Genomic DNA, 12,574 nt, shown 5'->3' with positions numbered 1-12,574 from the left:
GGTGGGGTTTGACATCGAACAATGTTAGATGATTGACACTACATTATGGATTAAGGATAATTAATTTGGAAAAATTCCAATGAGTGGTGAAAAAATATACTAACTATGTATTTTTTTTACATTCTGAATGTAGTCTAGATGGCCTCTAAAAGCATGCTTGTTGACCTTCTCATGGGTGAGAAACTTCTCGGTCATGAGAACTTTGAGAAGTGGCAATAGAAAGTCCAATACTACCTTAATGACCAAGATAGCATGGAGCATCTTACCAAGGAAATGATTGTACCGACCAATCCTCCATTGGGAAAAGAGACTACCCAGTCTCGTAGAGATAAGGATCTATATGATGCTTGGGTTAAGAAAGACTAAAGTGCACGGTTTTTCATTCTAAGTGCCATGCAAGATGACTTACAAGGGGAATATGAGGTTTTGCCTACAGCTAAGTCCATGTGGGACAAGCTGAAGTGTGCTTTTGGTGGTACATCCAAAACTAGACTAGGAGGTATGATCCTCAAATTTGGTATGATCCTCAAATTTGAGATGTATCGAATGGACCCCAAGCATAAAATGACTGAGCACATCAGAACTGTCAAGGAATGGTTCGCAAATTAAAAGATGTTGGACATGACCTTTCTGATGGGCAACAGATCCAGGCCTTGATTATGACCTTACCTGATTCCTGGGAGCCAATGAAACAAGTACTTGCTCATCTTGAGAGTATCAAGACATATACTGATCTAGTTCAACACCTTAAGATGGAAGCGGACCGCACAACTGCTCTTGTTGCTCAGGCAAGTACACGTAAGGGCAAATGGCCCAAATGTAAAGGACTTAAAAGAGGGAATCAAGAGGGTACCAGGAACTTGGCACCTAGGGAGGGAATGGTAAACAGAAACGTGGAAAGTGTGGGGGTAAGAAAGACATGTCCAAAATAACGTGCTACAACTGCCAAAAGAATGGACACTTTGCTCGTGAGTGCACTGAGTCAAAGAAGGTACCATCTTTATCTTGTCCTTGTACCTTTGTGAGTACACATGTTTTGGTTGCCTTAACATAATCATATTGGATTGTTGATACAGGAGCAACCAGGAACGTCACACGAGAAAGAGGCAGTTTCATAAATTATTGCAAAGTATCATTGTGAGTGCATAGAATTTACATGGGAAACTGCGCCAACATTGATGTTTAAGGCATTGGATCAGTCCAACTTAGCTTACGAACAGGCCGCACATTGATCCTCCATGATGTACTCTATGCACCAGACATAATGCATAATTCAGTTTCGGTTTCAGCACTTTTAAGTTTTGGATATTCTTTCAATTTTTCCCACAGTGCTTTAGATTTGTTATTTGAAGGGGCCATATGGGGCCACTGCATTCTTGACAATGGATTTTTTAAATTAGATTTGATTCTGGTTATCTCTAATTCTTCTTCTTTAATTGTTGACAGTAAAATAGAATTTGTAAAATGGCATTCTAGATTAGGTCACATTAGGAAGGACAAGATGTCATGGTTAGCTAGAGTCGGCCTTTTAGGCTCACTCACTAAAGTAGACCTGCCCATATGTGAACCTTGTTTGACTGGAAAGGCTCATCGAAAGCCTTTTGGAAAGGCACCCAGATCAACTCAACCATTATAGTTAGTACAGTCTGACATCTATGGACCCATAAATGTTAAGGCAAGACATGGAGCCTCCTATTTTCTCACTTTCATAAATGATCATTCGCGATATGGTTACGTTTATTTGATCGCTCACCATTATGAAGCATTAGATTGTTTCAAGCTTTGTGACAGTGGTTGATAATCAATTAGCTAGGAATTTAAAAATTTTGCGAACTGACTGTGGACGCGAATATTTATCTGAAAAATTTTAAAAATTATGTGAAGAAAAAGGAATTATGAGACAATTAACTATTCCTAACACTCCGCAACAAAATGGTGTAGCAGAAAGAAGGAATAGAACTCTATTGGACATGGTTAGGTCCATGATGGCGCAAGCAAACCTCCCAATTAGTTTTTGGGGAGATGCACTTTAGACTGCAGCCTATATTCTGAATAGAGTACCATCTCAGTCAATACCATCTACACCGTATGAGCTATGAAAATGTACAAAGCCTGCTCTAGGACATTTACGACCATGGGGTTGTGCTGGGTATGTTCACACCTCTTCCCATAAGTACGGGAAGTTAGGTCCTAGAGCCAAGAAATGCATCTTTGTGAGGTATCCTAATAGCTCTAAGGGATACATTATGTACGGTGAACACCCTAGTGGAGGTATGACTGAGACTGATCACGAGATGTCGAGTTTCTAGAAGCAAATTACCCTAGTTTATCTGATGTGCATAGAGATCTTGACCTCTATGAAATACAGGAGGATCACAACATACCAAATCCTCTTGGCGAGGGTGGGGAAAGAACACATCCTTTAGTTGCCAGAGAAGATATTGGTCATAGTGCACCAAGTAGGAGCACGAATGCAAACTGTGAACCTAGTGGGGACACACCAATAAACGATTGTGATCTCAATGCACGTAGAAGCATAAGAGGACATATTCCTCGTTGTTGATTCAAGATTGAAGGGGACGCCCTTTTGTGTGCCTTAGCTGATGAGGAGGAGCCTACATCCCTAAAGGAAGCGCTATCATCACATGCTAAGGAAAAATGGTTGATTGTTATAGAATATGAGTTGAGTTCTATGGAAAAGAACTAAGTCTGGGAGTTAGTTAACCCTCCACCTAATTGCAAAACTATTGGGAACAAATGGGTTCTTAAGGTTAAGCATAAGGCCGATGGATCAATTGACAAATATAAGGCATGACTTGTGGCGAAAGGCTACACCCAAAGAGAGGGTGAGGATTATGATGTGACATTCTCCCCTGTGATGAGGATAGCATCCATTCGTCTTATTTTGTCCATTGTGGCAAGACTAGATCTTGAACTCTTTCAAATGGACGTTAAAACGGCATTTCTCAACGGAGAACTGGACGAAAGATCTATATGGATCAACCAGTGGGTTTTGAGTCCAAGGGACATGAGTGCAAAGTTTGCCGCCTTAAACATTCCATATATGGCCTCAAACAAGCGTCCATACAATGGTATTTTAGATTTCATCAAGCTGTAACTTCTAATGGTTTTGATGTGATTGAAGAAGATCATTGTGTGTATATAAAACGGTCCAAGAAAGGATTCTTAGTTCTCTCTTTGTATGTCGATGATATCCTTTTAGCAGGAAATGACATTGACATGATTGTCGCCACTAAAGAGTGGCTATCCTTCACATTTGAGATGAAAGACATGGGTGAAGCCAACTTTGTGTTAGGCATCAAGATAGTGAGGAATCGCTCAAAGAACTTTCTTGGTTTGTCTCAACAAACTTAGAGAAAGTCCTTGAACGATTCCACATACAAAATTCTAAGCCCATTGACACACCAATGGACAAAATGTGCAGACTAAGCCTAGATAAATGTCCTAGGAATGAAGAAGAGAAAAATCAAATGTCAAGAGTACCCTATGCTTCTGCGGTTGGTAGTCTGATATACGCGATGATATGCACGCACCCAGATATGTACTATGCTATTGGAATGGTCAGTCGTTACCAGAGTAACCCAGGACTTACCCATTGGTAGGCAGTGAAAAGGATTTTCCGTTACCTTCGTGGGATGACAAATCTCATGCTCACATATAGTGGTTCAGATTTGAGGTTGAGAGGTTACAGTGATGCTGACCCGGGCAGTGATCAGGACAAGCGAAAGTCTACCTTAGGTTATGTTTTTGTCCTTGGAGGTGGAGCTATTACTTGGAGCAACAAGAAGCAAACATGCATTGCTTTGTCCACAATGGAGGCTGAGTATGTTGCATGCTTAGCTGTTGTTCAAGAAACAATTTGGCTTAGAAGATTCTTGAGAAGTCTCAGCCTATTCTCACATTCAACCATTTAGATCTTGTTCTTGTGTAGAAACTTGATGAGAATGCAAATGGTATTTTCAGTCATCATGTGGGTTGTACTAAGTTCTTTTCATTTAACTAGATACTTATGCAAATGATTGAATTCATATATTATGAAATTCATATTTTGGTAAATTTGCAATGGATGGCGAAAATGGAGGAGCAAATCCAATCCTCTGGCTTGGTGGAAAGATTTACTTGACAAGTAAAATCAACCAAAGCTGTTAGGATAGATTTTGACGGGAATGATTCTCTTTATGAGTAAATTGTTCAATGATGCAAGGAACAGTTGTACTGTTCTTTGTGAGAATAAGTAATTCACTTCCAAGAAGAACTTCTAATTAGATTGGGTTTAGATGTGTTCTAAAACTCATGTTTTTTATTCAAAGTGTTTTTTGAATTTTATTGAATACTATTCTCTTTTGGAAAGTTATGAATGATTCTGTATTGAGTTTGAACATTACATTTCTGGGACTAACGCTAGAGCTATATGTAGAACATAGGAAGAGATTGTTGAGGTATCTGAGTCATACTCAAATGTGGTTGAGGTATTTGAGTTATACCCAACGTATGTTCTAATATATGCCATTGGATCAGTTACTATCCAACGGTGTAAATGGCCTTGTGGGAGAGTCCAACTAACCATAGAACCTATTGTTAGTCTATAAATACTGCTGGAAGCAATGGTCTGGGTATTCCAATCTAGATACTCAAGGTGTAATGCTTTAAGCAACCTTGTGCTTAAACCCTAACCCTAACATATATGAGGTTAAGAACGGCAGTTGCACAGTAAATGTGTCCAAGAAACCAATCCACATATCCTGTGAATATTGACATTCAAGGAATTAATGCGATAATAATTCTAATGACTCTCCTATGCAAAACTAACAGTGCTTTAGAATTTGCCTACCCTCTACTTCTCTTGTACAATTTCTATACCTTTATTTCTCGATACTTCTTTAGTAGGAATTTTCAAACATAATAGTCTCCAATTAAGCAAAAGAATAATATCTAGGTTGCAAAGCTTTATTCCACTTTTAGCTAAGGTCGTAAATGGAATTTGCCTATCCAAATAAGTTACTTTGTTAGATTTATTTTCTTACTCTTAAAAAAGTTTAAACTTGAGATATGTGAATATATTTTTTAGACTTTTTATTAAAAGTAAGTCCAAAGAAAAATCGATAGTGAAAAAAAATGTATGAGAATCAAGACTAAAAAGAGTAGAGAAAAAGAAAGTTGCTGGCCAATATAGGGTTGGCAGAGTAGTAAAGATTCATACCTCTTAGTAGTGAAGAAATTATGGATTCGATCCTTATAGATGGCATACGTGATACCTCATCCCCTATATATAAAATTCTCCGGCTTAAAAAAAAAGTTGCTAAATTCTTAAGTTTCCAAACTATCCTGCTCACAATAAAATGATAAAAGTGTTAACAATTATAAGTTTCCAAACTATCCTGCTCACAAATAAAATGATAAAAGTGTTAACAAGTAGTCGAAAACTTATTTTCAGTCATACCCATTTCCATCATATATATAACTATCTAAATATCATCTGATATGACTGAACCCCTTCTGAAAACCTAGGAAAAAAAAAATAAACCGTTTCATTTGATAATCTATTTCTGTGACTTTTTTACAGATTACAACCCTTACACTGACTTCTTTAGAAAGCAAAGCTAGGCTTAGCTTGCTTTTATTTTTATTGGTTACTTATAAAGAAGAGCTACTTTCACTTTAGTTCTATACTAACAAGTCCACATTGGTCTATCTCTCGTAAACTATCACAATGGGGACATCACATAAAGCATTTTCTGCCCAGATTGTCAATTTCATAACTTGAAGCCTCTTCAATTCAGTTGCTGATCTTTTAACAATGTTTATCTCGTGTCTTTATGAAGATAAAGATGAAACTTCAGCATCATTTCTTATCTTTTTCTTCCATATAAATTCCTTCTTAAATGGTAAAGAAAAGAAAGGCAAAGAGACACCAACTTTGGAATTCGTATGTAATACGACCTTGCTTGAGTAAGAGTGAAATATGATGCTTCCAACTAACTTTTAATGTGTATATATAGTTTTTGGATACTGAAACAGACCAACGTAAATAATAAGATCTACTACGCATTACTTCTCTGTATCTCTTGAATGGCCTCCTTCAACATCACACCAGTTAGTCCTAGAGATGCTGTATTAGATATCCAGAACGATGAAGAAGGTAATAGCTGCACTTCCAATACTGCATTTCCTTGATTCAGCTCATACTATAATTTTTCCTCACCTGGATTTCCATTTCTTGTTTTAACACATAAAGCTGGGCCTCAAACATGCAAGGAGTTGAACCTTATCTTGGAGTATGAAATCAGCTTAGCATCAGGTACTACATGTGTTCTCATTTGATTAAAGAGATGGGTAATCTTGATTAGTTAGGTAATTCGTTCAGTATTGTTTTCATGGATCTTTATCGGCCTTGTTTGTGGTGAAATTTGCACGTTGGTTTTTACGAATTTGTCAAGTATTTAAAAGGTAATTATTTAAGGTAATTATTAATAATGACTTTTCTCCCTTTGTCTTCGCTATAAAAAAATTTCTCCAATCAGAAGAAGCCAAGTGCTGGCACTTCACACATGGAAAAAAAGACCAAAGGGGACTCTCTAGGAAAATTTAAAAAACTTCAGGGAAGGGGGGGCACGACTCCTGGCTGGCCTTAGGGGTAGCTCCACCCCTAGTTGTACGAAATCCCATGGGGCCATTTGATGGAAATATGAAGCAAACCAAATGCACCCCACTAATTCCTCCAAAAATATTCTTCAATGTTTTAGTAAATAAAATAGGTGGAATATTCAACAACTAGTGTTTCCATCTCTTCTTATAAAGGTAATATGCTGAAATTACTTTAGGAGAAAAATGGCCCAGAGGGTGAATATCTTTTTAAACCACTTCTACTTGTAAACCCTTTTATCTTGCTCTCCTACCTCATATCCTTGCTTAAAAATTATATTTTTCATGTTGCAAGTCTAATTGAAAATTTTTTTTGAATGAGTTTATCACATGACCATTTTCATACAACATTAGATGAACCAGAACCCATTGATCGACATAAAGAGCCTCATTAAGAGTTCAGTTTTGCAATGAATTGACATGTAGGCTTTCTCTCCTTCATGGGGATGGAATTTTGCAGTCTAACTTGAGGATGGCCGACACATTCGTAACTGCAGAGCGATTTAAATCCCGTAAAAAATTCTTTTAAACTTGTATTTCTAGGTATCATCTAAATTTTTTCTCGGAAAACTAAAATTGAGTTCAGAAATGCTTTCCACAAACTTGTTCTAGCTGATAATTCTCATCTATTTTGCAATAAAAAACAATTTAGGTACCACATCTAGAGAAGCAGAAAGAAGACCTAAGATACAGAGAGTTACCAGAATCCTTAGAGAAGTTGAAAACAACAAGGTTAACTATAACCCAAGACTAGTCTCCATTGGTCCATACCACCACGGCGACCGAAGTTTGGTGCTGGGGCAGACCCTCAAGTTTGAACTAGTGCAGAAGTTCGCCTCTTTTATGAAGAATAAGAGCAAAAGCCTCAACGCCTATTTTCGTAGTGAGAAATTCCATAAGGTGGCCTGTGAGGCTAGAGAATTTTATGTTGGGGACGATTTGAAATTAGCAAAGTTCAAAGAGGAAGAGTTCAAGTGCTTGATGTTCTTAGATGGTTGCTTCGTAGTGTATTTCATTTACTGCATTCTGAACAATCCCGGTGATGCCCAGATTAAGAATGATCACAAAGCAGTCATGATAATGGACTTGTTCTTGCTTGAGAATCAACTCCCGTATACTATTCTTCAAGCATTGATGAATGAGTTCATGCCGCCATCACAAGAAAATAAAAAAGATGACATCCAACTGTTCATTGAAATGCAGACAAAGCACCGAGGCATCAAAGGTAGGTGGGATTCTTGCTTGTGTCTATTCAAGAGAAAGAAAGAGCAGACTTCATCTGCTGTTATCAGAAAAGACAATAATCCACTTCATCTGCTGGACTTTTTTCGGACTGAGCTCCTTGATACTGTAAAGACACAGCAAATAATTGGAGGTTCGAGCGATGAGTGGCAGTCCTTCCGTTCCGTCCATGAGCTCAAAGCTTCAGGGATCGAGTGTGTGAGGAGCGATGATTCTTCGGAAAACAAGATTGACTTCATTCGATGTGGACCAATTGCACGCCTATTCCTTCCTGCTACTATCATTGATGACTCCTTCAAGACTAAGTGGTTAAACTTGGCAGCTTATGAAGCATGTCCTGATTTCATGAACAATGGCGAAATCACCTCCTTCATATGCTTCATGGATTCCCTCGTAGATGGTCCAGAAGATGTGAAAGAGCTCAGAATTCAAGGTGTGCTCCAAAATTTCCTGGGTAGTGACCAACAAGTGGCTGATCTTTTTAATGAATTGGCCACTGACTTGGCCCCAAATTCTGATCGGTATCGACATGTTAGAGACCTCATTCAGAAGCATTTCAACGACAAGGGTTGGCTTTGGGTAACTGACTGTGTGCACTCTCATTTCAGTAGTCCCTGGACAGTCATTGCGTTCTTTACAGCAGTGTTTATTTCCCTTCTCACCATTGTTCAGACTTACTACTCAATGTTCCCTCCTAAGTAGACGACATAGCTTCCTGTGAGTCTGGTTGGAGGGTAGAGGAGGGCGAATTGCACTGCCATCATATCCCTCCACCACAAGGGGAACCTAGCTGTGGTCTACCTTGTTAGTGATTAGATAGGCCTCACTTTCTTGGATGCATGATAGAGGAGTGTGAACATAATACAATTCTCTACCCACTCAACTTGAGAGAGTCCTTCTTGTTAGTGTTTCTACCCTACAAGGTGACGGTTTCTTCCACCTTATTCTACCCTCACTTCAAAAAGGTTGACCCACAAATCCTGTGCCCTCAAGGTTTATGCTGTTCAATTCTTAATGTCTTTTATTATTATTATTTCTTTGTTATTTTGATTTGTAATTTTTTTTCTTGAAAATTGTGGTAAGCTGTGTCCCGCTAAATGGGAATGGTAAAGGTGTTTTTTTTTTTTTTTTTTTATCTTTGGGTGAAGAAAAAAAGGTATTCAGTTAAATGTGTGTTTCATGTATTAAAAATGATCTCAAAAGGATTATTGGGTGAGGTTTCTTGCTTGGGTTTATAATATTTTTGAAAAATATATACATATGAAAGAATCAGAAAGTGGTGGCATTGGCAATGTTATCATCATTATTGTCATTCTTGTAACTAGTGCTAGTGCTTTGTTGCAGCCTCCCTTGGGTTATTGTATTAATATTATTAGGCTTTGGAGAAGACCACATCCAACCTTCCAAGAATATTAAAATGTTCGATCTCTCCCTAAAAGAATAGGTGGGTTGTTGTGGTTTAATCTGAATACTAAGGCAGGGTTTTGTTTAAAGCTGATGCCACATGAGGGTTCATAGCTGTGAATGCCTTAACTGTGTAAACACTTCCACATACGATCATATTACATCCTATCACTGGCTGCAAAATTTTGGAGACTTTCTCAATGTTAATAGACGCCTTTACTGCATATGATTGGAAGAATCATATGGGATCTTCCTTTTATCATATGATCACAGGCTGCTGTGGAATTGAAAATAACTGTAGAAACTTTTTTGGGTAAGATTTGCAAAAGGAACTTTTTTTTTTCTTTTGGTAGAAGATTTGCAAAACGAACTTGATCACTGGTTAGATGGATAATGACAGAATAGATCAACCTTCAACGTTTGTAGGTTTTTACATGCTCGGAGAGTGGACAAACCTGCAGGTGTAATCTATTGATTAATTGCTTCCAATTAAGTGGTAATATTGCGTTGATCTCATCTTTTCACTCGCAAATGAACCTATTTTTTGTTAAAAATTCTCCAGTTGAACAAGAAACAGGTTCCTGATTGACATCATTGAATCTTTTTTGATGTCCTAGGCATTTAATTATGTATGTTATCATAGTATATGGATAAAAAAAACTTCTATTTGAGGCTTCATAAATCTAAAAATGCTATTTGATGTTGGGGAGTTGGAGTCAAATAGTGTTATGGTCTATCATCGATTATTAATACTTATTACAAGTGATCACTTTGGACTGTATTAATTATGCTTACTATAGTTTTTTTTATTTTATTTTTTTGCAGCTGTCTCAATTTGGAATTTTTGAGATAACTCTAGTGTTTCACCTCTTATTTTCAAATAGGGAATTCAAACCTGTTTTGGCTTACACTATCAGTAGGCGTTGATCTTGAGTCCAAGATCCAAATGGATCACTGACTATGAGTCTTGTTTGTTTTAGTTCTTTTGGTTCAAGAGTAGCATATGGATGAAAATAGAAGTTTACTTATTTTCAGTCATTTCTCCGGGATTATCTTCAGGTGTTATCTAAAGGCTTCCTCAAACAGTGCTTGATCATGGTGCGACTACTAGCTTGTGAAGAACTCATGGGGTTCCAGCTGGACTGACACTGGATACAGCAAGATGGAGCGTAATTTGAAGCCTTCCCTTATCGGCAAATGTGGAATCAGTATAGTTAAATTTTCATTTGAAAGAGAATTCTTCCACACTCTAATATGTGAGTGGGAGATGTATATTAATATTATTTGAATTACAATTTAAATATTTGATATTTGAATTACAACTTGTTTACAATCAAACTCTATAACTTGTTGATGCTTAAACAATAACTCAAATTCTTCTTGTTTGGTTGGAGATAAGATCAATCGAGGATAGAGTTAGTTATGGTGGATTTGAATTTGAATTTGAATTCAGAGATTCATCCTTTACACTACCCCGCAAGGTCATTGGTTGGGAACAGGCAGTGAGCTTGGATTTTAAAATTTTGAATCTCGGAGTAGATAAGTCTTTGGTGAGAATGTCTATGATTTGGTCTCCTATGGAAACGAATTGGATTGAAAGATTTTTTGTGGCCACTTGTTTGCGAACAAAATGATAGTCAATCTAAATGTGTTTGGTTTGTGTATGGGAGATTGGATTAGCAGCAAGGTAAGTAACTCCAATATTATCGCATTATAGAGTTGGTGCAGAAGTGACAACCCCAAGTTCACACAGTAGCTGACGTAACCATATCAACTCAGCGATAGCATTAGCAACCCCTTTGTACTCAGAATTCTGTAGAAGAGCAGGCCACAGTGGGTTGTTTCTTGGAACTCCAAGAGAACAAGTTAGGGCCCAAGTAGACACAGTAGCCACTTGTAGATCGTTAACCAGGAGTTTAACCGACCCAGCCCACGTCACTAAAGGCAATGAGAGAAAGATTAGTTGTGGGCTGAAATAGAATTCCATAGGATAAGGTCTCTTTTAGATAACGAAGAATTCGTTTAACTGCAGCCCAATCATCAATTGTAGGGCAATACATATACTGACAAACCCTATTAACAACAAATGCTATATCAGGGCATGTGAGAGTCAAATATTGAAGGGCACCCATTGTACTTCCATATTGGGACGGATCATCATAGAGGGGAGGTTCCTCAAAGGTTGCTTTGGTGATGGAGGTCAGGGTTGCTATTGATTTTGCTTCATTTATAATGGTCCTTGGCAAAAGTTTTGAAGAATATTTGGAATGGCAAAGATGTAAACCGTGAGATGAACAAGTGACCTCGACCCCTAAAAAGTTATTTAAGTCACTCGAGATCTTTGATGGCGAATTCCTTGGCAATGGCTATAATGATAGAATTAACCTCAGAAGAACTAGATCCAATAAGGACAATGTCTTCAACATATACAAGAAGATAGATTGTTTGATGTGTTGAAATACAAAAATATAGTGCCGTATCAGATGAGGACTATGAGAATCCCAAAGTGAGTAAATAATTGTAAGCCAATGAGACCATGCTCTAGGGGCCTATTTTAAACCATATAAAGCCTCTGAAGGTGACATACATAAGTAGGTCTCTCTGGATCAATGAAACCTTGTGGTTGAACCATGTAAACCTCTTCAGATAATTCACCATTTAAAAATGCATTTTGAACATCTAATTGGCAAAGAATCCATCCTTGGGCAACTGCTAGCAATAGAATCAAGCGTACGGTTGTAGGTTTGACAACGACACTAAAAGTGTCAAAATAATCAATTCCTTTACACTGATGAAATCCCTTGGTGACCAAACGAGCCTTATAATGTGAAGCAGAGGCATCACTATTTCATTTGATTCTGTAAACCCATTTATTTCCAACCAAATTCATCTTAGGCTGATGAGGAACTAGACTCCAAGTACCATTACGTAAGAGAGCATCAAATTCATCATTCATAGCAAACCTTCATTTAGGGTCTTTATTGGTAGTGGTAAATGAGGTGGGTTCGGTTTTAGAATTATCAGCAAGAGAGGTGGCTAGGAGGTTCAGTTTAGAGATGGGTTTGGGATGACCCGTTTTGGATCGGGTTTGCACATGGTAAGGTTGAGATTGAGTTGGTCGGGATGGTGCAGGTGGGTTATGGGTTAGGGTTTTGGGTGGGTTTCAAGCTAGGTTTTCAGGTGGGTTATGGGCTAGGGTTTCAGGTGCGGTGAGAGGTTGAAATAGAGTTTTAGAAATTTCAATATTTGAATTTGAATTTCGACT

The 12,574-nt window shown here is 37.8% G+C and overlaps 1 protein-coding gene across 1 annotated transcript; it reads left to right on the top strand.

Moving 5' to 3' along the window:
- The first annotated feature begins 6,063 nt into the window (after positions 1–6,063).
- Positions 6,064–9,132, top strand: LOC149002164 (UPF0481 protein At3g47200-like). Its single transcript, XM_089138043.1, has 3 exons — positions 6,064–6,160; positions 6,257–6,319; positions 7,316–9,132. The coding sequence occupies exons 1-3, from the start codon at positions 6,091–6,093 to the stop codon at positions 8,605–8,607; spliced, it is 1,425 nt and encodes a 474-aa protein (XP_088994169.1). The 5' UTR covers positions 6,064–6,090; the 3' UTR covers positions 8,608–9,132.
- The last annotated feature ends 3,442 nt before the right edge of the window (positions 9,133–12,574 follow it).

The sequence above is a fragment of the Hakea prostrata genome, chromosome 10, assembly GCF_041222555.1.
Source record: "Hakea prostrata isolate BN-2017 chromosome 10, UWA_Hpros_2, whole genome shotgun sequence".
In the NCBI taxonomy this organism is placed as follows: domain Eukaryota; kingdom Viridiplantae; phylum Streptophyta; class Magnoliopsida; order Proteales; family Proteaceae; genus Hakea; species Hakea prostrata.
This window is presented reverse-complemented; position numbering and strand designations above follow the sequence as displayed.